We start from the raw sequence: 27026 nt of genomic DNA, 5'->3' as shown, positions 1-27026 counted from the left end.
AATGATGCACCGCAACTTGATCTCTCCGACATCCTCCCTAGAATCCAGTCCATACAAGTGCTGAAAAGTGTGGGGGCAAGTACACATCCCTGACGAACTCCAGTAACAACTGGAAATAAGTCAGAGATGGTACCACCACACTTCACAGCACTCTCAGTACCAGAGTAGAGTTCAGACATCAGATCGATCAGTTTTGGTGGCACCCCACGAAGACCAAGAATCCTCCAGAGGACATCCCGATTCACTGAATCGAACGCTTTACAGAGATCAACATAGGCTGCAAGCAGCCCCTGCCAAAACTCTCGTCTGCGTTCGGTGAGGACACGAAGTGCAAGGATACGGTCAATCGTTGACCTCTTTGGTGTAAATCCTGACTGCTCTGGACGCTGGTGCTCAAGCAGATGGTGGCGAACCCTATCGAGAATTATCCGAGCAAAGACCTTGCCCGGCACTGAGAGCAGCGTCACCCCTCGGTAGTTGTTGCAGTCTTGGCGATCACCCTTCCCTTTCCAGAGAGGGACAACAAGGCCCCTCTTCCAGTCAGTTGGGATGATGCCTGTGTTCCAGGCAGAGCACAAAACTGCATGCAACGACACGAGTGCAGCATTTCCACCAGCCTTGAGAAGTTCAGCATGGATGCCACAGATCCCTGGAGCTTTACCCCGTTTCAACTGGTTCACCGCAGCCCGTGTTTCCACAAGCGTAGGTGGACCACAGTTGATTCGAGGGTCAGCAACAGGGATTGTAACACCCTTGACGTCCAACTCGACAGTTGGGGGATCAGCCTGGTACAACCGCTCAAAGTAACCGGCCCAGCGGGCCTTCACTTCAGACTCCTCTGTCAAGAGCCTACCACTCTCTGCTCGAACTGCAGTGCTCCGAGGGATGGGCTTGGATGAACGTAATGCGCGAATTCCCCTGTTAGCGGGACGAGAATCACCTGTCCACAGGTGATGCTCTACCCCCTCACAGATTCCTCGCACATAGGCCTCCTTGTCCACCCTCAGTGCACGTACAGTTTTACGCCTCAGCTCCCTGAACAGCTCAGCTCTGCCATTCAGCCTGGCCCTGCGACTCTGGACAATGGTATCCAGTGTCCCTTGAGAGACAAAATTCTTCTTTGCCCTGCAGTGAGCTCCAAGGCATCCACCGGCAACATCAAGGACGGTGGTCTTGAAGGCGCTCCACAACTCTTCAGGACCCCCCAAAGCACCCAGACCCCCAAGTGTCCACTCAGCCTGTTCGCAAACTCCTCAGCTACTCTCTCATCCCTGAGCTTGGCAACATCCAGCCTCGGCTGGGATGGTACCATTCTCCAGGATTTAAGGTGCAGCTTTAGAGTTGCTACAACAAGCCTGTGGTCAGTATTGAGGAACTGAGCACTCCGGTAGACCCTGCAGTTCTGGATCATCCTCCAACGACCATCAATGAGGACATGGTCAATCTCCTTTGCCACACCGCCAGCGTTGGAATACCAAGTCCAGCGATGAGCTTGTGGGCGCTGAAACCATGAACCAGCCACCCTAAGTCCATGACTTCTTGCAAAGTCAAGGAACTTAGTGCTATTCTGGTTCATAGTTCCTGACCCATGGGGACCAACATGTGACTTTGACTGTGGGTGGCAGTATTTTTTGTAAACTGCCTGGTGAGATTCGTGAAGATTCTGGAATGTTCTCAGACAAAACTTCCTCGATGGACGAGAATCACAGTTGCTGGAAGGCATGAGATCAATCTGTGATTCAATATAAACCTGCGAGAGGGAGGTGTGGAGACACGGGTGATATGTGATGAGCCGTGTGTTTTGATCGTCCTCGTGCTTGATTTAACTCTGATGAGCATAACCCGCGCTCTGCGCGACATGTTGGGGCGGGTGTGTTTGAGAAAGGAACTGATGCAGAGTATGAGGAGTAATTTTACTTTAATGCAGTAAGTGGAATACGATTTCACTGTTTCAGAACCATTTTAATTACTTTTTTTGTACCATGCACCTCATATGGTCTTTGAGATCATGTAAGCCGAATATCACGTTACTCCAGCGCAGAACAAAGTCGTAGATAGCGCGACACGAAACCACAAACTCGAAAATAATATATAAGATGAGTGAATGAGGTGTTAATTTCCAGAGCGGTCGTAAAGGCGTGGAGCCAATTATAATCAGGTTGATGAAAACTCATTGAAATTGTGTATCAAGAAAGAATTCCTTTGAGCTCTTCAGTCATTCTGGAAGGGCCAGCATGCGAGAGAGAACACCGCGACAAGACGAAATCGTTCAACAGCCCTGGTGGACGAGGTGAACATGCGTGAGTTGAGCCGGCAGAACAGGGACATTGGGTTGGAACAACTCAACTTGGGAATCGTTGTTGCACATGGCATGTAATGGTGAACGTGAAAAACAACTCAACTCTCTATGTCTCTCCAAAAGGACCGTTTAGAACCCCCCCCCCCCCATCCACTTTCTGAACAATCCTCTGGAAGAAGTCCTTTCTTTCAAGTTTCTCGGTCTCACTATCTGCGATGACCTTTCATGGTAAAGCCACATTTCAAACCTCGCCTCCAAAGCCAGTCGCCGACTGGGAATCCTCCGTCGTGCAAAGTCCTTCCTCGGCCCACCTGAGATCCTGACCACTGACAAAGCTTTTGTCCGCAGCCTGATGGAGTACTGCTCTCCTATCTGGGATGGTGCTCCTGCCTCTCACTTTTCTCGGCTTCACGCTGTGGAAACCAAGGCTTTTCGGATCATTGGCATCTCCGGCAATGAGGCTGAGTCTTTGGGCCTCTCACTCAATTACTGCAGGCCGGTCGGTGGTCTTTCTATCTTCTACTGTCTCCTCTCCAGCCTCGCCTCCATGCTCTCTCTGCGATTTGTCCCCACCATATTTCCGCAGGGCGCTGAAGGTCCGCCAACAACCCCGTTCTGGTAAAGCTACCAAAATCACGAATCACTGCTCACCTTCACTCTTTTATTCATCTTTTTTCCCTCCTTTGGAATAAACTTCACTCTATTCAATCCCATTCTTTCCTCCAGGCCTTCAAAACAGCTGTTCACCACCACCTCTTGTCATGCCCCATCCAAATCCATGATCTTTTCTACCCCCGATAATCCACCCAAGCCCACCTCCCTCAAATTCCCTGCTTTCCTTCCTGAAAGTCCCTGTAATCTTCTATTCCCCATGTTCCCCGTCCCATCCCTCTCCCTTCCACAGATCTCCTAATCTCTCTGTTCCCCACTGTTTTGTCCTTCCCACTCCCTCCCCTCTTTTCTCATGCCCCCTTGATGTGCGATGTGTGTTAGCTCTCATACGAGCCTCGACAAGGTATACAAAAAAAAACAAAAAAAAAACAAAACGTCCTCATTTAACATTGTGCTGTATATTTGGCGTCCAAGTTTCAAAAACGTTACACTGTTGATGTGGTCACTGCAACGTCACTCAGAAGTCACAGACAGTCACTGAAAAAGATCCAAGGCATGAGATAATTCTGTGATATTATGTTATTTGAGTGGTATCTAATCGATACAATCGCTCATATGTGTGAAGTGCAAACCTAGAATTGCAGTAATTAGACAAGAGGCTGATTCGGCACGACGAACAACTTACGTACACCAAAGGGAAGGAAACCTCAAGGTGCATGTACCCCCGACATATAATAAAGTAGTTCCATCATGGATGCTCACTGAATCATAGTTCCATCACGTGCCCGACTGTGTCTGCGGATGTCCTCCAGCATTTGGGTTACTTCTTATTGAGAGGTTGGTGGCAGGATTTGCACTCCGACCACCGTAAAACCCTTCATTCTGCAAAACATTCCAGAAGCATGAAAATATCTGAAAACCCACTCCGTGGGAGTACCTCCTGTGCAGCTTACCTTCGCAGGGCAGCTCACCAGATGATGGGATTGGGGCAAAGCCTTCAGAACCCCTAATCTTTGATGAGAGGAGGGAAACCACGGGGCAACATTCCTGGGTCAGATTGCGTGAAAGTGTGTCAGAGTGGGGCTGAGGTGTCGTCCACCAGACGGCGGTCTCCTTGGGTTGACCTGAGGCGGTCCCTTCGGGTCGGTGCGATGATCTATGCCAAAGAGAGGATGATCACCTGTCTATGTTATCATCTGAGCTCAAGTATTTGGACATCGGTATTGCAGCACTTTCTGAGGTTCGGAGACCGGATTGCAGCGAGATCATGGCGGGTGGTTCCATCGACTGTTGGCGTGGTCGCTCTGATGTTTACCATGCCCAAGGAGTTGCTGTAGCTGTGTCCAATAAGCTGACTCCAATGATAATTGAGGTGACACCGGTCAACGAGCGTACTAAGAGACTAAGGATTCGTCACTCCTTCGGTGTCATTTCCCTGGTCCCTGTTTATGCTCCGATTGAGGCGAGTGATCTCACCGTGAAGGACACATTATATGCCATGCTCGAGTCTGTGGTTGATCATTGCCCCAGGAGAGATACACACTTCGAGTCTTGGAGGATTTCAATGCATCGACTGGAACTGTTTGGGATGGTTCTGAGACGTGTGTTGGTCCCCATGGGTCAGGAAATGTGAACCAGAATAGCACTAAGTTCCTTCACTTTGCAAGAAGTCATGGACTTAGGGTGGCTGGTTCATGGTTTCAGCACCCACAAGCTCAATATAATTCACCAAACAGGAGAAAAAGATAAGTTTCATGGTGGGGAAATTTCACTTTTTCTTGTGTATGTGAGATGGAGGGAGCAAAGCCTTGCCTGCTTCAAGTAAGAAGGTATATCGGCTTCGTTATAAGACTCGTTTTCTTTAAATTATCAGATTTCACAACAGAGTTCGACACATTCGTAGTGCGGACAATATCCGATCCTCAAAACAGAAATAATATTTCGATGATATACCTGACCTGACTTGACCACCTCCATCCACCTTTCACAATGATCTTTGGTGCTCTATCTTCATTGTCCTTTCTTGTTTTTTCACCCTCCACAGAATCATCATCAAGTGAGTAATAAATTATCTCTGATCATATTCTGGTCAGTGAGCGATCTCTCCATTTTGATGTTCATAAAGGTTCTCATGATGTAACGTTCGCCGTTCATTACGAGGTTAATTGTTCTTTTCTCTGTTCAGGATTGTGATTTGTTCGGGTTCGTGGTTCGTGGTTCATTTGTTTTGGTTAATTGTTCTAACATCCCGTGGTTCGTTTGTTTTGCCCTTGCAGTCACCGTGGTATGAAAGGAAGTAGTTACAAGACCCCATCTCTTTGTCTTCACGTGGCATTTCTTGTTTGACGGTTGACACTCGCGAATGAAATTCGAGCTATCGTTCGCTCCAAGCTATGCTTCATCAGAAACCAGTTCAGAATGTATTCCCCTCAAGAGTTGACATGGCAAGTTATATCATCGATATTCTATACCAGTGTTTCTCAAGGTGGGGCGTGTCAATATTTTGGTGGGGCATGAGAATTCAGAATGAATTAATCAATTTCTGATCGCTTTCAGAGCTTTGCTATGAGTTTCCTTCTTGGTTCACTCAGCAATTTCTGGTGGATTTATCTGAAGTACCATAGCAACACCAAGAGGAGTTACGCGAGTTGCAACAAGATGAGTCTGTGAAAACTCTTTTCAAGATCAAAGGAACCTGATGTGGCTGTCTGAGGAGAGCGAAAAGAAATACCCAAACTCGACTACTTTGGCAAGGGAAGTATTGATAAATTTTCCATCATCTTATTTTGTCGAATGTGGATTTATTGTTGTTACCGATTTGCTGCAAGCGAAGAGAAATCGACTGGAAATCACAAGATGTGGTAATTTAAGGCTGAAACTGACAAAATTGGTTCCTCGAATCAAACAAATCTGCAGCCAGCGTCAAGGGCAGGACTCCCATTGAAGTGAGTCACAATTGAATAAAATTTGCACTAAAGTTTTAATAAAGCCTTTTGAATACATATGTAGTATATGCTGTAGTGTCTCCAATCATGGTGGGGCTTACAATTTTTTTGAAAATCAAAGTGGGGCGTGGGAAAAAAAAGGTTGAGAAACACTGTTCCATACTATGGCTGGTGTTGGCTTTATGGTTAGGGAGGTGGGCTTTGGACACTAAGATCCTGAGTTCCAATTCCTCCTGGCAATTGATTTAATACCAGGTGGGGTTGACTCTGCCTGTCATCCTTCTGAGGTTGGCCAGCTTGCTGTTATCCTGTGTTGGAGTGGTGACCTGCTCCAGGATTGTGCCCAATCGACAAGGAGACTGCTTCGGCAGCAGGCAGCACCAATGCTCTGCACAGAGTATGCTCCCAATGGATGGATGGATTCCACACCATAAAATGGAATTTGTCCACATATTTATACAATTGTTTATATAGGCTTCAAAAACTTTTGAAAACTACTGAACCAAACACAAACAAATGTTGCCAAAGGGTAACTCTCGTATGCTTTCTGCCTGGGGAGCATAACTGGGGGAGGGACTTCTGGCACCTGGTGATAGGTGGCACAATCATCTTCTTCTAAAAAATAAAGTTGAAACAAGCTGATAATATGCATTACAGTGATGTTGAAATCTGAATGAGAATAATTCTCAATTTTCAAAATGTTTCCTTTCATGCATTTTAAACAGAAGTTCAAAGCAAAACATCCAAAACTGAGCTTTGCAGCAAAGTGCGAGTGATTTTTGCTCGTGCCACATATAAGTAGTGAGGAAGTTTGATGAAGGTGATTTTAGCTGATTTCCAAGCAGATGGAAGATTACTTCGGTGAAATGATAGGGCGATTAGAGCAGAATGTTTGTGAAGTGCGACATGCTGTCTTTTGATCAAACCCATCAATGAAGGAACGAGGAAAAATGTCGAGAATCTGAAAATATCAAATAGTGTACCTCCTTGCTGGAATGATGACCATGAAGCCTTGTCTCACACCAGGGATGGGTTGGTTCCCAAAGTTATTGCATGAAAATGCATTCTCTCTAAGCCTGCCATGGATGACACAATATATCACCAAGCCTGCCATGTTCACAGGAGGCACTTCCACAAGGTTCAATGTCCATTTAATTCACTGGTCGTGATCTGTCAGGGTTTGTCCGTCCGTCCGTCCACTCAATCTTTGCACCGGTCCACATGGTCGGGAGTTCTCAGCATGAACAGGTGTTCATTCGGCAAGATGAGAATGTTCTCCAAGTCTTTGGTTGTGCAGAGGCACAGCCCTTTCTCCCAGGTACTTTTATAAATGTTTTCGGCTTCTATCAGGAGCTTGCTGAGCCATTGACGAGCCATTAAAATCCTTATCTCTCACACAAGATATTCTTTATGGTGACCCGAACACCGCCGTTTCTAGGGGGTTCTGTGCATGCACACCGAGCATTCTGGGTGGATCATGTCATTTTGAAAGTCACACATTGAAAAATTATTTTTCTTGTTTGTGTAAAATATCATTGTGATTTTGCTGAAAGAGGTTGCATTAATTAATTTTACAATTTAACGTTCATACTTTCAATCCCAATCCCAACACTTTGTCCTGAGCATTTCTGATAAATGCCAGTTTTCAACACCACAAATAGTATCCACATGATCGATAAAATCCCCGATCAACTCAGCCGCAGTTTTAATGCACAGGTGTGTCGAACCGAGCAACAGGTGGAACTGATGTGAGTGACACAGACTGACAGAATGTCTGATAGACTGATATTAGTGATAAATTAGCAATTTGAACGATTGCCATTTGTTCTTACAGACCGAGCTTGGTTTGAAACTTCATCCAATATGCCTCGATCCACATTACCACATATTATACATACTTCTCCCAAGTTTGATTTCAATCCTTCAGCTGTTCTCAAGTATCACATTCTTATCTGACATGACTTTTAACCTTTAACCTCTTGATGCTGAAATCTAATCAGTTCAGCTTTGCATCATAATATACACATATACCAAGTTTGGTCACAATCCTATCACTTTATTTTTCAGCAGCATTATAACATTTTTTTTTTACCTTTCAGGACATCTCACCTTTGAACCCTTGCCCCCATAATCGAATCAGTTTATCTCTGCATCATTATACATACTTGTGCCAAGTTTATCTCAGATCCCTTCAAGCATTCTAAAGTTATCACGGAAATGAAAACCTATTACAGATGGACAGACACACGGACGGATACATGGACAGACGAAAACAATTCCTCTGGCAACTTCGTCAGCGGAGGCATAAAAATGAATTACAGCAAAATCCTGAAATGAGGATTAACACGGTGCTGTAACTCCAATTTCCAAACTTTTTACGAACTAAGAAATATCTGTTTGCTGTTTTAGTTTAATCTCAAAGGACAACACTGCAAGGACTGCCAAGCAGATCGAGAAAACCGAGTCAAGAGAAATTAAAACAGAGGGCATTCGAGTACTCCGAAGAGACTGAAAAACCAGGCTGAGTTATCCTCCCTCCATCCCTCTTCCTCCACCAACAGATGGTGCCTCTCACCATCCCAACCTCAACACTTCATTCATTCCAGTTCAATGTATGTGAACCATCCATCATGTGTTCGTACCCTACTCGACCAGGCTATTTGACTTGAATTTTCATGTTCGTGAACAATTGCAATAAAACACAAGAAAACAAAAATATATTTAGCAATCAAATTTATTTTCAATATTTATTTCACATGCAACAACACAGTACAGGCAAAACAGAGGATGCAACAAATATGGTATCATCATCATCATTATCATCAATCAGCTCCTGGCTTCCAAATTGGAAACCTGCATCCTCCAATGAAGCATCTCACAATGACTGGACCCTCCCAGAGATCTTTTCGGAAATTGATGTTGAAGAGTTGTCTGTTCAGGGTGACAATGGGATCAAAGGGGTTATGAGTTAAACTGAGTTTTCAAACGTAAATATACAGTCAAGGCTCGTGGAAGAACTAATACACTGAACTGATCAGGACATTACAGGACAAAAGGAACAGCATAGAGAGGGGGAAACACCAACAGTGGAGTTGAAGGACAAGATAGAGGGAGACTTGAACAAACAATGGGTGCAGGGAGGAATGGTGCGCAGGAAAGGGGATGCACGGGGTGGACACGATGGATACAGAAGGAAACTCTCATGAAGGAAAAACTGGAAATTTGGAGTTTTGTTTGAAAAAAAACACGAGTTAAAACTCGAGTTTGTGTTGATTGCATAAGTTGCAGGTGAGTCTTTTTGTGTTTGGGAGGAGGTGGGTAATTAAACAAGTGGTGACGTGGGTGTTCTGGTGTCTGGGTGGCATGAATGAAATGTGTCCCTGTGACATCAAGGTGGTGTTGGAGAGGAAGCATTTTTGTTTCTGTGTGAAGATGGTCAATATCAGTGAGTTGGGGACAGGCTGCGATGATTCTGAATGTGTTGTTGAGTGAAACGTGAGCTTTTCTGTGAGGAAGAGAGATTGAGACCCATGTTTGTAAGATTATTTTGCATGAGTGTGTCTGGGTACAGCATTGAAATGTTTAATTGTTAATGGTGATGGTTCTACTTCTTGACACATCCTCACACCACATGCTGCCATGCTTGAACACATGCCTTGGCACTTTCAACAAAACCTCCAAGGTCACTCAAGGTACACTTTTGTTTTGGCAACCAGCAGCATCAATGATGTGTCATCATCTTGGCAGTAAGAAGTGTCGGGTCATTGCTGTATCCCCATTTATTTTTGTATACCTTGCAGCATCCCACTACAGCGTGCAGGCAGTTTAAACATCGACATTCTTGCCAGGGCTCGGTTGACCCTGCTGGCATGCATTATTTGGGCTGCAGCATCAATCTCGAGGTGTCATAATCACCCGTCAGGCTTTCGTGCCACATTTGAATCCGAGTGGTAGCAGGGTCCAAATTGAGTGCATGTGTGGTGGTGAGGAAACTCTTTTTGGACCCCTCACCTGCACCACAATGACAACTGATTATGTTGTGGATGTCTTGTACATGTACTCTGCTTTATACTTTCCTTTCTGTTGGTAATTCTGCTCCCCTACTTTTGGATGGAGTGATGCTAGCAGACAAGAGATAGTTTTTTTTTTTTCATTGGTTGGTTCGAGACATCTGGGAGCACATTTGTGATGGACTTGGGCCAAAGATTAGCTCCGACAAACCCCAGAATAATTATGGGAATAATTGTGGCCGTAAAAGAAAAAGAGTGAGGACATGAAGTAAAAATTTTCAGGAAAGGAAGAGAACATTGAAAAGGTGAAACTCGAAGAATAAAGGAAAGATAAAATAAATAAATCCACTAATCATCCCAAAAATAAGAATTCTGATTCCCAACGCATCAACAACCAAATGTGTGATGTAAACAATCTGGAATCACACAATGACAGAAGGCAGATGGACAGTGAAGTTTTATCATTCAAAGATTCCTCTCATCTGCGAGATGATGAACCAAGTGGAAAACTCACCTCACATGAGAGAACGTCTCGCTCCTCAAACCCATCTTTACTGTCCAGTTCACCTTCGGCACATCCCTCATTCACCCTCATCTCCTTGATCGAACGTGTGTCTAAGGAGATTAGACAGAGGGGAAGAAAGAGAAATATGGAATTACAGTGAGATCTGCAGACGCTTGTGGTTGCACAACTCGGTGAAGTGAAATCTTGCTTGACAAACCAATAATATCCTCTCCGTCTTGAAACAAAAAGCGACTACGTGATTGTTGTTGATACGATTTATTTATATGACGTAATGGGACACAGATGAGGGTCAAACCTATGATAGAGAAATGTGCTGAATAATTACATGTCCATTTCATTGGGACGTAATCATGTCATGTCAAATTGTGTCGAATGCTTTCCCCCGAGGATCGAACGTGGAAGTAACAATTTCAATTCCAGGTAAGTCCGCATCTGGCAGCAATCACTGCATTGAGATACAAGGAGTGTGTTTACAGTGTGTCATCTACACTGGGTAGTTTGAAACTGATTGTATTGATGAGTCAGCGAATGCATCGCTCCTGAGCAGGAGTCGTAATCCAGGGACGTCATCTTATTGGCACATCACTTCTTTATTTTGTGGCTTGATAACATCTTCTCATCTTACTTTGGAAACCTTTCCTCTCATCACGTTAAAGAGCCATGTAAAATAGCTCATGGAATACCCTGCTTTGAATGTGTTCAGCGATTTGATCCTTCTCGTTTTCTGGCTGGAATTCATTGTTAAAGAATGTGATCAGTGTGTTTTTTGGATGATCCATATGCTGGTGTCTGGGAAATACTTTCAAATTTGCTCAGAATGTGTTGTGTCACTCCCAAAACCTGAGTGTGCATGAGATGCATGTGCTGGATGATCATTGCATGATACAATTACGTCACGTGGAAACTTGTAATAAGGTGTTCTGCACATCCCTCGTGCCAAAAAGGCCCTTGGAATGAAATCTGAAACAGTGCTTTAACAATTACGTTGTCATTTCTTCATGTGTGTGTTTTTTTTATGGTGGAGGAGAAATCAACAAAATGTAATCATCGCCACTCTCTCTCTCCCTCGTAGCAAACAGGTAAATATAAAATCCTAAAAAAACTCGCTTACCTGCTCTGTGGGCAGATTGTTTTCTGCAGATTGGACATTGCAGTTTCTGGGTGGCAAGCTGGGAGAGAAGGTGCTTCATCTCCAGTCAGCAAAATAATGTTTCCTGGCATTGCTGTTTGATGAAAGGAAGGAAGAAGAAGTTTAAAGATGTCAATGAGAGAGCAGCTGTCTGATAATCTGCTGAGTGATTGGTGAGTTTTTCTCAAATTATGCTGTGATTGGCTGTTTGATCAGCACGTGTACGAACTCAACAGAGTCAAGAATATAAAAACTGAAAATCATTTTCAGATATTGCAGTGAGAATTCAATAATAACGTAGAAAATACGTGATTCAATTTGAGTGTGGATGTAAAAGAAAGTGGAAGTAAAATTATGTTGAATTCAGCAATGCTGAGAGATGATGTACGGCTTTGCGATCGTTAAACCGTAACCCCTCGATAAGATTACCTTCCCATCAAAAAGGTGAACCAAAAATCACAACTTTCAATAAAAAGACAAAATAATCAGGAATCTTAACAATATGAAAACCTCTGAAGATTTTCTAACTCACTCAATTGGTCACCTGTCATGAATTCTTGCTCCTCAAATTTAACATTAAATTCACACTGTGTGTGTGTGTGTTCCTCACTCAAACTCCACCTCATCTTGAATGTGTGATGAAGGAGTCTCAACAAAGGCTGAAGAAGAAACAAAGAATGTTTTAGTACAAACTCAATGATGTCTCATGGGATTAGAAATAGGGAAAGTCTTCTTGGGGCAGAAAGGATAAAGAGCTGTCTCAATCCCAGTTGTATAAAGTGAAAATACACCGATGGAAGAAAGGAAGGTTGTGCTTGACAAATGTATTTGAGTTTTATGAAGCAGTTTCTTATTGGATGTGCAGAGAGTGAACAAAAAATTGGAAACATCAAAAGAATGTTACTTTTTCGGTTGTTGAGCCACCACTTGCATCCAGGAAGGCAGGGATATGACATGGTGTGGAGTCAAAAAGGATCTAGAATTGCAGAATTTGATAACTTGTAACAGCATTGAAATGTTTAATTGTTAATGGTGATGGTTCGACTTCTTGACACATCCTCACACCAAATGCTGCCATACTTGAACACATGCCTTGGCACTTTCAATGAAACCTCCCAGGTCACTCAAGGTACACTTTTGTTTGGGTAACAAGCAGCATAACTGTTGTGTCATCATCTGGGAATCATCTTGGCAGAAACAAGTTTTGGGTCATTGCTGTATCCCCATTTATTTGGGATACCTTTCAGCATCCCACTACAGCGTGCAGGCAGTTTAAACATCAACATTCTTGCCAGGGCTCGGTTGACCCTGCTGGCATGCATTATTTGGGCTGCAGCATCAATCTGGAGGTGTCGTAATCACCCGTCAGGCTTTCGTGCCACATTTGAATCCGAGTGGGAGCAGGGTCCAAATTGAGTGCTTGTGTTGTGGTGAGGAAACTCTTTTTGGACCCCTCACCTGCACCACAATGACAACTGATTATGTTATGGATGTCTTGCATATGTACTCTGCTGAATACATTCCTATCTGCTGGTAATTCTGCTCCCCTCCTTTTGGATGGAGTGATGCCAGACAAGAGTTTTTTTTTTTTCATTGGTTGGTTCGAGACATCTGGGAGTACAATTGTGATAGTCAATTGGGTCAAAGATTACCCCCAGCCAACCCCAGAATAAATGTGGGAATAATTGTGACCGTTAAAGAAAAAGAGTGAGGACATGAAGTAAAAATTTGCAGGAAAGGAAGAGAACATTGAAAAGGTGAAAATCTAAGAATAAAGGAAGGATAAAATAAAAACATCCACAAATCATCCCAAAAATAAGAATTCTAATTCCCAACGCATCAAGAACCAAATGTGTGATGTAAACAATCTGGAATCACACAATGACAGAAAGCAGATGGACAGTGAAGTTTTATCATTAAAAGATTCCTCTCATCTGCGAGATGATGAACCAAGTGGAAAACTCACCTCACATGACAGAACGTCTCGTTCCTCAAACCCATCTTTACTGTCCAGTTCAACTTACGCACACCCCTCATTCAGCCTCATCTCCTTGATCGAATGTGTGTCGAAGGAGATTAGACAGAGGGTAAGAAAGAGAAAATATGGAATTACAGTGAGATCGACAGAGGCTTGTGGTTGCACAACTCGGTGAAGTGAAATCTTGCTTGACAAACCAATAATATCTTCTCCGTCATGAAACAAAAAGCGAATACGTGATTGTTGTTGATACGATTTATTTATGTGACGTAATGGGACACAGATGAGGGTCAAACCTGTGACAGAAAAACGTGCTGAATAATTACATGTCCATTTCATTGTGACGTAATCATGTCATGCCACGTTGTGTCGAATGCTTTCCCCTGAGGATCAAACGTGGAGGTAACAATTTCAAAACCGGGTGAGTCCACATCCGGCAGCAATCACTGCTTTGAGATACAGGGAGTGTGTTTACAGTGTGTCATGCATACTGGGTAGTTTGGCACCAATTGTATTGATGGGTCAGCGAATGCATCGGTCCTGAGCAGGAGTCATTATCCAGGGACGTCAACTTATTGGCACATTACTTCTTCATTTTGTAGCTTGATAACATCTTCTGATCTTTCTTTGGAAACCTTTCCTCTCCTCACGTTAAAGAGCCATGTAAAATAGCTAATGGAATACCCTGCTTTGAATGTGTTCATTGATTTGATTCTTCTCATTTTCTGAATGGAATGAATTGTTAAAGAATGTGATCAGTGTGTTTTTGGATGATCCATTTGCTGGTGTCTTGGAAATACTTTCAAATTTGCTCAGAATGTGTTGTCACTTCCAAAACCTGAGCGTGCATGAGATGCATGTGCTGGATGATCATTGCATGATACAATTACGTCACGTGGAAACTTGCAATAAGGTGTTCTGCACATCCCTCGTCCCAAAAAGGCCTTTGGAATGAAATCTGAAACAGTGCTTCAACAATTACGTTGCCATTTCTACATGTGTGTGTTTTTTTTATGGTGGAGGATAAATCAACAAAATGTGATCATCGCCCTCTCTCTCCCTCGTAGCAAACAGGTAAATATAAAATCCTCAAAAAACACTCTTACCTGCTCTGTGGGCAGATTGTTTTCTGCTGATTGGACATTGCGGTTTCAGGGTGGCAAGGTGGGAGAGAAGGTGCTTCATCTCCAGTCAGCAAAATATTTTTTCCTGGCATTGCAGTTTGATGAAAGGAAGGAAGAAGAAGTTTAAAGATGTCATTGAGAGAGCAGCTGTCTGATAACCTGCTGAGTGACTAGTGTTGAAATTCAAATTATGCTGTGATTGGCTGTTTGATCAGCACTTGTTCGAACTCAACAGAATCAAGAATATAAAAACTGAAAATTACCTTCAGAAATTGCAGTGACGATTCAATAATAACGAAGAAAATCCGAAATTCAATTGGACTGTGGATGGAAAAGAAAGTGGAAGTAAAATTTTGTTGAATTTTGCAATGCTGTGAGATGATGTACGGCTTTGCGATCGTTAAACCGTGACCCTTCGAGAAGATGATCTTCCCATCAAAAAGGTGAACCAAAAATCACAACTTTCAATAAAAAGACAAAATAATCAGGAATCTTAACAATATGAAAACCTCTGAAGATTTTCTAACTCACTCAATTCGTCACCTGTCATGAATTCTTGCTCCTCATGTTTAACATCAAATTCACAGTGTGTGTGTGTTCCTCACTCAAACTCAACCTCATCTTGAATGTGTGATGAAAGAGACTCAGCAAAGGCTGAGGAAGAAACAAAGAATGTTTTAATACAAACTCAACGATGTCTCATGGGATCAGAAATAGGGAAAGTCTTCTTGGGGCAGAAAGGATAAAGAGCTGTCGAAATCCCAGTTGCATTAAGGGAAGATACACCGATGGAAGAAAGGAAGGTGATGCTTGACAAATGTATTTGAGTTTTAGGAAGCAGCTTCTCATTGGATGTTCAGAGAGTGATAAAAAAATTGGAAACATCAAAAGAATGTTACTTTTCGGTTGTTGAGCCACCACTTGCATCCAGGAGGGCATGGATATGACATGGTATGGAGTCAAAAAGGATCGAGAATTGCAGAACTGGAATGTAGCACCATTATTCCACAAGGAAGTCCTCCAATTCACGTCGGTTTGATGAAGGCAGAAACCGCTTCATCGGGGGCCAACAAGACACCCCTCCCAGCAGGGAAGAAATTCTGCATTATGGGATGCAGATGATCATTAAAGATGGTAATGCAGCACTCTGCTTCAACCCTGCCTTCTGATGGAATGAGTGGACTCAAGTGATGCCAGAAAAGCATACACCACACCATGATGAAACCGCCATAAGCTTTCAGTTTTGAAATAGGCACTCAGAGCTGTATAAATCCCTGGGTTGTCGCCACATGTGCACACGTCCAATCGTTGAGAACAAGGTGAAGGATGACTCATCAGATCATATCACTTTCCTCCACGATTCGGCAGCCCATTGCCTGTGCAACTCCTTGGATCACTGGCCCCACAAATGGGCATTGCCAGGTCTTATTGATCAGTTTGTGCAGAGCATCCCGGCTTTGATTTTTAATCCTGTGAAGTTTCCTTCAGACTGTTTTGGATGATACAGGATTCTCACAAGCTCCATTGAACTTTTTACACTGTCCATCATTGCTCCGGTTTCACCTCGCAGTCCAGACTTATGCCCATGCATCACGCTTGTCGAGTGTACACTTCCATCCAATGTTGCCCTTTGATGATGATGTCTTTCCTTTGTCCCAGACTGACATAACTTTTGAAACATTTCCTTGTGACATGTTCGCAATTTCCCCAGCCTTTGCCACTGAAGCGACTGCCAATCCCCACCAATATTTCCACCCCGTTAAAAGTCATTGAGGTGACCTCCTGCAGCCATACTGGCTCTAAATAGTAGACTTGAGCCGCAGTTGAGTTCATTCCCTCCCAACCCCAAGTCCTCAACCACCATCAGGTCATCTACCACCCCCCCCCCCCAAGTTCTCAAAGTTCCCCCCAACCACAAATCCTAAAAAGCACCCCCACCTCACCACACCGACGACAAGTCCTCAACCACCCCTCACTCTACTTCCAATTCTCTGTCCCCCTTCTGCCCCCCCCCACCGTAAATATCTGCCCTCCCCTCCCCCTTTCTTCTCATTTTTAACAAGGTGCTCATTCCCGTTCGTGAAGAAAAACGATAAAAGTAAATATCGATGGGACAATGTTCAATTCGTAATTTCTCAAGATTCCCTCATAAGTTCACTCAATGATAAGAAAAAACATACAAGGTCATCCGTAATGGGGAAAAATGTTGTAGGGTTGGACTCCACATCGGACATTCTGCTTTGAGTCACCTAACAATGAATGGAGGCCCTGATAATCAGACATGAGATCAGGGCCGTCACTGTGGACATATCTCACGCTTTTGATGCAGTCTGGCATTCTGCCTTACTCTCCAAACTCTCTTCCTGTAAAGGCCAACTCCATACATGACTGAATGACTTCCTCCTCTCTCGTAATCTTTGTGTGGCATTCAATGGAATCTTTTCATCTCATCACCCTGTCAAGACTGGAATGCCCAAGCAGAGGGCCGAGTTCTATTCCTGATCTTCAACAATGATCTCGCTGACTCTGGAAAATCCTCTTTATCTATTTGCTGATGACTCCACCCTCTGCCGTGACATCAATTATCCTTCAGGAAGGCAGGCTGCAGCATCTGCCCTCTCTTCAGGCCTTGGAAAAAAAATCACAAGCTGGCCAAAGACTTGGAATGTCTTTCAATCTGACAAATCTCATGCTCTTATTTCATTTCTCTCCAAAATTATAGTCTGACAAACCACACCTCTTGTCCCACCTCCTCCCACAAATCTACTTTCTTACCAATCCTCTTCAGGAAGTTCATTCAATCAAGCTCCTGGGCTTCACTATCAGCAATTATATTTTTAGGGCAAACCACATTTCAAAGTTGGCCTCCGAAGCCATTCTCCGAATGACCACACTCCGTCATACAAAGTCCTTCCTTGGCACACCTGAACTCAAATCCACCTCCAAGGGCTTCATGAGCAGCTTGGTGGAGGACTTTTCTCTATCCTCTGGGCTGGTTCCCGTCTCACATCTCTCCCTGCTTGATGCTGTACAAACCAAGGCCTTCAAGATCATTGGAATTTCCCTCACTGAATCTGAGTCGAGGACGAACCTATGGCTGTCACTTCACTGCCGCAGACAGGTCAATGGTTTCTCTGTCTTTGACCACCTCATTTCCAGGATTGCACGTTCTGATCTTTCTGTGCTTTGTCACCCCCAGGTTTCTGCAGGGCTCACAAGGTCCACCATCAACCCCCTTCTTGTGAAACTACCAAAATCCAGGTCACTGCACACATCCAATCATTAGTTACTCTTTTTTCTTGCCTAAAGAATCAACTTCTATCTCCTGTTCAATCGCATTCTTCCTTCCAGGTTTTCAAGACAGCTGTTCACCACCATCTCTTTCATTCCTCTTTTTTCCCGCCTTTGGAATAAACTTCCTCACTCTATTCTTTCCCATTCTTCCCTCCAGGCTTTCAAAACAGCTGTTCACCACCACCTCTTCTCTTCCCCCATCCAAATCCTCGATCTTTTCTACCCCCGATAATCCACCCAAGCCCACTTCCTTCATTTCTCCTGCTTTCCTTCCTGAAAGTCCCTGAAATGTCCATCTTCTCTTCGCCATGTTCCCCGTCCCATCCCCATCCCTCTCCCTTCCACAGTTCACCTCATGTGTCTGTTCCCCACTGTTTTTTCCCTTCCACTCCCGCTCCTCTTGTCTCATGCCTCCTTGCTGTGAGTTGTGTGTTCGCTCTCATACGAGCCTCGACCAAGGTATACAAAAACAAACAAAAAAAAAAAACTTCTATCTCCTGTTCAATCGCATTCTTCCTTCCAGGTTTTCAAGACAGCTGTTCGCCACCATCTCAGATCGTCACCATTTGAACAACATGATCTTTTCTGCCCTTGTTAACCCCGCCCAAATCCCTCCTCTGTTAAATTTTTCAGTCTTCCCTCCTGGGAGTTTCCTTGTGTCCATCTTGTCCATGCCATGCATGTTTTGCTTCCTGTTTTAGTCTGTTATATCCTAATGCCGCTGTTAGTCTGTGAAGAGCAGTGTGGCAGCTCTTCGACGAGCCTCGACTATGTGTACAAAAAAGACCCTTCAGACAGCGAAGACACTTTAAGATCCCTCAAACCTCAAAGACTCTTCAGCTCCTCTATATCACGAAACACAGCCTCACTACGACCGCCCTTCATCAGGAGAAGAGCGTCCATTCCACAAGGCTATTCATGTTCATTTAAAATGTAGTTTGAGCATTCCTCCTATAACCGCTCACCAGAGATAGGTGACTTTCCTCAAATTACACTGTGATTGTCTTCCTGATCAAATTTTGTGCAAAATTTACAGAAACAGGGGTATTGGAATTGAAAAATACTTTCAGGAATCATCGAGGATTCAACAAAAGTCGAAAAGCAAATAAATAACACAATCACTACACAGAAACAAAACACTAAGATGAAGCAGAATTTTCTGAAAAAATTGGAGAATTTGGTAATGCGGTGACACCGGCATTGTTAACACAGCAACTCCAACCATGATATGATTATTCTCTGAATGTAAAAGAAAAGTTATTCCAAAATTAATCATAATTATGTTAAATGGGAAGAGGAAAATAAAGAGGAAACTTGGCAAAATGAAAACATCAATCAATGTACAAACTAACTTGAAAGCTCACCTGCTGGGACAACTTGCACCTTATTGTGGAGATCAACTCTCAGCTCATTCCCGATGTTTCCAGCCTCGACATTGTCATTGTCAAAAGTCACAGTCACATTCAACATCCTCACAATCACAGGACAAAAACACTTCATGCTTCCTCTGGGAACCATAAAAAAGGGAAATTAAATAATTAAAACAAATGAATGTAATAGAAAAATATTGGGAAAAAATAAATAACTGAAAATTGGGAAATAAAAAAAAAATTAAAAAAAATAATGATTCAAAAAGCAGGACACCACGGCCACCAAGACGAAACACTCAATGTTTCCGTCCAGGAACCATCTTCACATTCTGAATTGTCATCATCCTCACATTCACACTCATTGTCATCATACTCACATTCACACTCATTGTCATCATCCTCACATTCACACTCGTTGTCATCATCTTCACATTCACAATCATTGTCATCATCTTTACAATAACAGTCACAATCACAATCATCGTCATGATCTTCGCAAATGCCTTCATCTTCATCATCTTTGTTGTCTTTTCTAGCAACACACACACAATAATGAGCAAAACATTGTTTTAGAGAACATTTCACTGTGTTGGTAAAATGAAGCAAGAATAGCATGGGCAGTCATAATTATAAATATAAATATATACACTACTGTGAAAAAGACTTTTGCACTGTGTGTGTGTGTGTGTGTGTGTGTGTGTGTGTGTGTGTGTGTGTGTGTGTGTGTGTGTGTGTGTGTGTGTGTGTGTCTGCATGCGCACGCATATACGTGTATATATATATCTATATATATATATATATATATATATATATATATATATATATATATATATATATATATATATATGTATATAAATGCATATATATATATATATATATATATTTTTTTTTTTTTACAGTGCCTATCGAAAGTCTTTACACGATTTCAATTTTTTCACTTTTTCTTGCATTATCGCCTGGAATTGAATTGCATTAAACCAGACTTTTTCTTCCTTTATTGACACATCGAAACCAACAACTTCCAAGTGAAAATCAAAACAAAATTTCCGATTTAATTCCAGGCTTTAAAGCAAGAAAAGATGAAAAATTTGAAAGGCGGTGTGTACTTTCTAAAGGCATTGGAGAAAAAAAAATTACGAATGATATGATTTTTGTATATATGTATGTATATAAATATGTATATATATATGTATATATATATATATATGTGTGTGTATATATATATATATATATATATATATATATATGTGTGTGTATATATATATATATATATATATATATATATATATATATATATATACATACATATGTGTGTGTATATATATATATATATATATATATATATACATACATATGTGTGTGTATATATATATATATATATATATATATATATATATATATATACATTCATATGTGTGTGTATATATATATATATATATATATATATATATATATATATATATATATATATATACATACATATGTGTGTGTGTATATATATATATATATATATATATACATACATATGTGTGTGTATATATATATATATATATATATATATATATATATATTTTATATATACATACATATGTGTGTGTATATATATATATATTTATATATATATATATATATATATATATATATATATATATATATATATATATATATGTATATATATATTGTTGTGGTTACCAAATTCGCAAACCACCATTCAGGTCCCTTAGGTGAGGTATCTCGGTAAGTACATGTGTAGTTAGGCCCAAACCCGTTGTCTAGTGGGAATACATGTCATTTATGCGTGCTGCGACTCTTCAGGATAGCCGTTTTTCTTTTACTATCTTTAATTTGGACCAACCGCCATTGTTACCACCACCAGTCACAACATCAACCACCAACCACAACGCCGCTTCACCACAACCGCCACGACCTTCACGTCACACCTCGCAACCGTCGCATCGCCACCGTTCTTGCGCCGCTTGTGGGTACCGGTGTTGGACTCGTGCAGGGCGCGCGCCGAAAGCGTGTACAAAATCACGGATTTTGTGCTTCAAAAACGGATCAAAAACGACACACGCCCACTTTTTGCCGTCCAATCGGTGAGCGAGGGGCGAATTGGCCCCGCCCCCAGGGCGTTGGAGGGCGATCGATATATGCAAATTTATGGATCAAAAAGCATTCACGCCCACTTTTTCTCGGGCCAATGGGGAGCGAGGTGAAAGGTCGAAGGGTGGGGGTCAAAGATGAGAGGGCGAAGCCACGGGGCTGATATAAGCGAGCGTGTTCGTCAGTCCAGTGAGTAGTGGAGTCGAGAGAGAACAGAGAGTTAAGACTTTGCGGGCGGTGGAGTTGGCAAGAAGGAGCTGGTCGTCGTGTGCGTTGGAGTCGGAGCGGAGGGGACGGAGCTGTGGAGAGGCGGCGAGGGCAGACGAGGGGGTGCTCGCGTCGTGCAGGGAGCTGCACCCCAGGGAGGCCGACAGCGCGACCTGGCCGAGGTGGAGACGCTCGTTGCGGGGCAATAAAAATCCTCTATACCCCGAGCATCAGCAACCCCCTCCTGTTTCCCCCGCGCTGAGATAGTGCGACCAAGGGGGCCCCTTTCCCACCCCCTACCAGACACTGCCCGCGAGGCCCGCGGAGTTGAGGCACCATCGCCGCTCCGCGTCTCATCACCAGACGGGTAGGCCGACCCGGTCTCGGCCTCAGGCCCGCCTCATCCTTGAGGGTATTCTTTCCTTGGTTTTGGGTATGTGTTGTCGGCGCCGTCTGTGAAGTAAAATTGTATAAGTGTTGCCGTGTGCTCGTGTAATCGGTATTAGATCTGCATTGTCGCATTTTCTTTTTGTGTAAATTGCATTGTGTTTTTTTTCTTTTCTGTGTGCTTTTGGTGGAATTGTATATGTGTGCTTTCCGTTCATCGCGAATAAATGTGCTTTGTGTTGAACTGTTTCCCGCTTCGCTTCGTCATTTCCTTCATTGAATCCTCATCTTGCTTCACGTAAAGGGTTGGTAGTGGGCTGAATACGCCCGATAATTAATCGAACCGTCGAGGTCGACGATAACACCGCTCGGTTATCCCGATAGTACGGAACGGGTCGCTTAAGTGGCCCGTGTCCGAAGTCGACCTGCGGCGAGGTGCGATCGCCCGGTCTACCCTCCGCGTGGGTACTTAGGTTGGTCGAATTTGGCGAGCAACCCTATCCCACGCGGGGGCTGATTGGCTCGATCGCGGTGAGACCGAAAGGTCCACCCGTGACTGGTTCCCGGCGTTAGTCCGAGAGGGTCACGACTGGATTGTCCGTCCGGTGGGCGACGTGCCGCGATTCGAGTTACGTGGCCGTCAGCACGCCGGCGGGCGCGAATCCGCAACACTGGTGTCAGGTCGTGCGATACAAATCCATCGCCCTCCTCGCGGCACTGGTATCGGAGAACAGGAAAACGGGCTCTCCTGTCTCCAGCTAAATTCACGGGAATCGGTCCAGGGGTGAGAGAAGCGACCCCCGATTCCCTCCAAATTACGAGCGATTCAAATTAACCCTTCACGAGAAGCAAGATGGCGTCTCAAGGCGAGCGGGAGCCGGGGTATTTGAAATGTATATGTGTAGTAATGTAGAGTCCATGGTCCAGGATGGAATCCCCGTGCAGGAAATGTTGATTGTGCAGGAACACGGACTCGCCCAACTGAACCCAGAGCCCGAAATGGGTGCGGCAGCGGCCGCGGTGTATGACACCTCCCCCCCCTCTCCACCAAAACCCTTCCCCAACCCCTGCCGAAACGGCTCACTCAAGCGCACCCGACATGGCCCAGCTATGCGCCATGCTGACGGCAATGACAAATGAAATGAAAAACGAAATGAAAGGCATGAACAAACAAATGAACGAAAAGATGGATGCGAATACACAACAAATGAACGAAAAGATGGATGCGAATACACAAAAATTGGATGCGAATACACAACAAATGAACGGAATGGAAACAAACATAAAAAAAAGAAATGAAAGAGCTACAGGGTGAGACGCAGAACATGGGCCGAAGCCTGCAGGCGGGCATGAAGGCCGTGACCAGGGAGCTGGGAATGGCGACTCCACGTGTGGGAGCAAACGAGCTGGAAGGGGGTGCAACGGCTGACAGGCCCGCGGTGGAGGCGGGTAAAAAAATAATTCAGGGGGCGTGTTGGGCGATGGTCGTGACAGAGGAATCGACGGTGACCAAAAGGGAAAAATTAAATGGGGAGACCAAAACGTGTGAGACGAGACACGAGGTGACGACGACAGAAACTTATAAATGTATAGAGACACGGGAGATAGAAAAAATAGAGGAGAGACAACACGATGAAGACGGGGTAAGTGACGCACACACACAGGTAGTGGAGGACAATGGGGTTGAGCTCGCGGAGCGTGTGGAGACCCAGTGCGAGCACCTGGATGGCCTCCTCCAGGAACGAGGGGAGGGAGTCTGCCCCCTTGAGGCGAGTCACGACCAGGTGAGTTCGGTCGTGCTTTGCGAGGTTGAGGGGAGGGGTGCTGTGGACAGGTGCACGGAGAGCTTGGGGGGTATAGAGGCCCCGGAGACCCTTGTGGGGACACGAATCCCCAGTGTGGTTGTCCCTGTGTGTGTGGTGCAAGGTGTGAGTGCGTCCCCGTGTGTGGAAGCGACCCCGTGTGTGAGTGGTGTGGTGGCGATGGTGCCAGAGTACGTGCTTCCCAGCACGCCGTGTGTGGGTGAGGCACCGTGTGTGAGTGAGGCCGTGTGTGTGGATGAAACGGCCAGTATGAGTGAGGCACCGCGGGTGAGTGCCCCCGCGTGTATGAGTGAGGAACGGTGTGTGGGTGAGGCACAGCGGTTGAGTGCCCCCGCGTGTGTGAGTAGTATGGTTTGTGTGAGTAGTGAGGCACGCGTGAGTGAACGGCCGTGTGCAAGGTCGTTGTGTGCAAGGGAGACCGTGTGTGTGAGAGCGGTGTGAGAGGGAGATGTCGGTTGGCATGCGGGAGCACGCAGCCGCATCTCCCGGTGTGAGTTTAATGGTGTGGACTGTGTGCGTCGTAACACGCAGGTATGCGTGTGTGGAATGGAGACGGAGACGGCGACAGAAGAAAGAAAGCCGGGTAGCGGCTGGAGTTGTTTCGCGGACCGTGCCGGGTTCACCCAGCAGTGAGCACGCGGTTCGTGCTGTGCAACGCACGAGACCGCCACGTGCTCGCTTGCGAGAGTGAAGTCCCGGTCCGGAAACGCACGCGGTGGATTTGCCGATCCCGCGGACGGACAAAGTTTAGGCAGGACTACGGATTTGGACCGGACGGGTTCTCCACGCGATCGTGTGTGTTAAGCTCCAACGGGCAAAGCACATGTGATCGCGTGGGGAACCCCTCGAGACGTGGGGCTTGTGTTTTTTTTTATGCGCACGGTGACGCCATGGCTGCACGTGGGGTTGGAATCCGGCAGGAGGGGTATCTCTGCCGGATGGTACCGTCCAAGGAGGGACGAGGAACACGTGCAGCTGCATGACGTCACGGGCAGGTGCAAAGTGCGCGAGTTGCCGCGCTGGTGATGCGCATGAAAAAAAAAAAAAAAGCAAGCCTCACTTTCGGGTGCAAAGGATTCCTGGGCAAGGGGTGGAAGACCCCCTTATCTGGGCACAGGATGAAAACTAGTTAGGGGGAAGGGTTAGCTTAGTTAGACCGACTTCATGGGGCAGGGGTAAGTCCTCATGGAGTCCGTGGAATGGATTAGTTAGAGGGATGATAGCGAGATTTAGGTTGGGAAATAAAATGAGTTAGGAGACAGTGACAGACTTGTGAATGTGTAGAGGGGACGTAGCTTAGCTACGTAGTGTTAAATGGAACGTGCTGTAGTATAAGGGACGACGTGGGAGCACGAGTTAGTTAGGGGAGGCAGATAGTAGGATGGCAGAGTTCAGCGGTGAGTGTGTTGAAGAGTTGGAGAGTTGTGAGGTGAGTACATGGTGAGTGAGTGAGGCCAGCGGGTCTGTGTGTGTGGAGTGAATGGGGAATGCATGGTGCGATGAGTGATTGGGGGGAGGAGTGACTCCCACCCAAGGGACCCCGGGGTCAGAGTAAAGTGAGTTAGCTGGGTTAGTCAAATTGAAAAATGGAGGTTGTTTTGTTGTTGGTGTGAAAGTAGGCTCGAAACCCGTTTGGAGGGGTGCAGGAGCCCTGTTGACGGGCTTGGGAGCGTGGCTGCGAAAGGTGAGTATCGCTGAGTGGGTACCCCGGGCACCAGGCTAGTCGGCCGTGGTAGGCCATGGGCCCATGGGGGGCCGGGATAGAGTAGTGGGCACGGGTGCGCCTGCTTGGTGCGGGGGCCCGGGGCGCCATTAGCCGCGTGGGCAGCGTTGTGGGCACGGGTGACCCTCGGAAAGGGGCCCGGGAGGCCGGCCTGCCACGTGTGCGTTTCAGGGGAGGTGCCATGGGGGGCACTCCCCGGTGTTAGGGAGCTGGTAGGCTCGGAGGCAGTGTAGTGCCCGGGGGTGCCATAGCGGGAGAATCGGCAGAGGGTCGTGCCTGCCAAAGGGAGCCACGTGTCCCAGCCAGGAGACCGTGTGAGGGCACGGAGAGAAAATTGGGGGGCGAGGCCCGAAATTGTGAGGACACCAACACAGGCGACGGGAATCTGGGTTGTTAGAACCAATAGTTTAAGCGAGAGGGGCTTGTTGAAAGCCCCGGGGTAGTTTAACTGTTTAATGGATAGGGTAGATTAGGAGATGTACCCCTCCGCACCATCCATCCCCTCGCTCTCGTTGTGGGCCGCTGGACCCACTTTGGGTTAGATCGCCGAACTCTGGGGAGGCCATTCTGAGGCTTCGTTGGGCCTCGACACAGGACGCTAGCTATCCCTTGTTCCCCTCCGGGAAGGGAACGTAGGGGTTGGGAGTAGGCTCGGTGACAGGATAGGTTAGCCGAACAAAGACGATAAAGGGGGTTAGGGGACGATTTATAGTGGGGAAGTAAAAATAAAAACAACAAAAAAAAGAAGTTGGGGCTAAATTGGTTTTTCACAAATTAAGGGAGTGGGTATGTACAGTGACAGGCAAAGGCGATAGGTGGGAGGGAGACAGGTAGGTAGGTCCGAGCCCGCCTTCCAAGTGGCCAGCACCACCGCACTCCCTCCACCAACCTCCACTGAACGGCAAAAGCTGGCCAGCTTCATCTGCTGGCTGTGTTGCTGCAAGGCCTGTGCCGGCCGGATCATCTGCTAGCTGTTTTTCTTCAAGGCCTGTGCCGGCCCACTTCATCGGCAGCTGTTGTGTTGCTGCAAGGCCTGTGCCGGCCGGATCATCTGCAGCTGTGGTACTTCAAGGCCTGTGCCGGCCAGTTCATCTGCCGGCTGTGTTTGCCTGCGGCGGCTTTCTTCTGCGGGCTGTGTTTGCCTGCTGCCTTTGCCATGCCATGCCCACTGCCCACGTTCACCAGCCCCGTTCAATTTTGCTTTGCCCCCCCCCCCTGTTCATTTCCATGTGCGCCAGGATCCGCAAGGCAACAGTTTGCAAGCTGCAAGAACTGCCCTGTTGGCAGCTACAACACGGGCCTGCAGTGGCGGCCCGTGCACCGTGTTTGTGTTCAAACCATTCATCCATCCATTCGTTGTGCTCATTGCGTGTGCCACTTGAGCTGGCACGGAGACTGCGTTGTGCAGCCCATGCACCGTTGTGGTTCACTGCGTTCAGTTCAAAAGGGAAGGCCTTGGACTGCGTGTGAGCAGCCAGCCACGTTCCCCGTCACCT

The 27026-nt window shown here is 45.4% G+C and overlaps 1 protein-coding gene across 4 annotated transcripts in view; it reads right to left on the bottom strand.

Annotated features, from left to right (window-relative positions):
* Positions 1-8588: 8588 nt before the first annotated feature.
* LOC147034064 (uncharacterized) overlaps positions 8589-27026 on the bottom strand; it is a 25015-nt gene continuing 6577 nt past the window's right edge. Inside the window, exons 3-8 of one of the 4 annotated variants that reach the window (XM_085876026.1) lie at positions 19282-19819; positions 14887-14944; positions 14606-14708; positions 11504-11615; positions 10381-10464; positions 8589-8787 (exon numbers count right to left, since the gene is read on the bottom strand). In XM_085876026.1, the coding sequence (XP_085732152.1) occupies positions 19546-19819 (274 nt within the window). In that variant the 3' untranslated portion in view covers positions 8589-8787; positions 10381-10464; positions 11504-11615; ... (1 more) ...; positions 14887-14944; positions 19282-19545. Of the gene's footprint in view, positions 8788-10380; positions 10482-11503; positions 11616-12131; positions 12181-14605; positions 14709-14886; positions 14945-19281; positions 19820-27026 lie in introns of all 4 variants that reach the window. The other 3 variants (XM_085876017.1, XM_085876046.1, XM_085876036.1) reach the window with 3 other exon arrangements.

This window comes from Eptatretus burgeri, chromosome 1 (genome assembly GCF_056783735.1).
Source record: "Eptatretus burgeri isolate ZD-2024b chromosome 1, Ebu_testis_v1, whole genome shotgun sequence".
In the NCBI taxonomy this organism is placed as follows: domain Eukaryota; kingdom Metazoa; phylum Chordata; class Myxini; order Myxiniformes; family Myxinidae; genus Eptatretus; species Eptatretus burgeri.
This window is presented reverse-complemented; position numbering and strand designations above follow the sequence as displayed.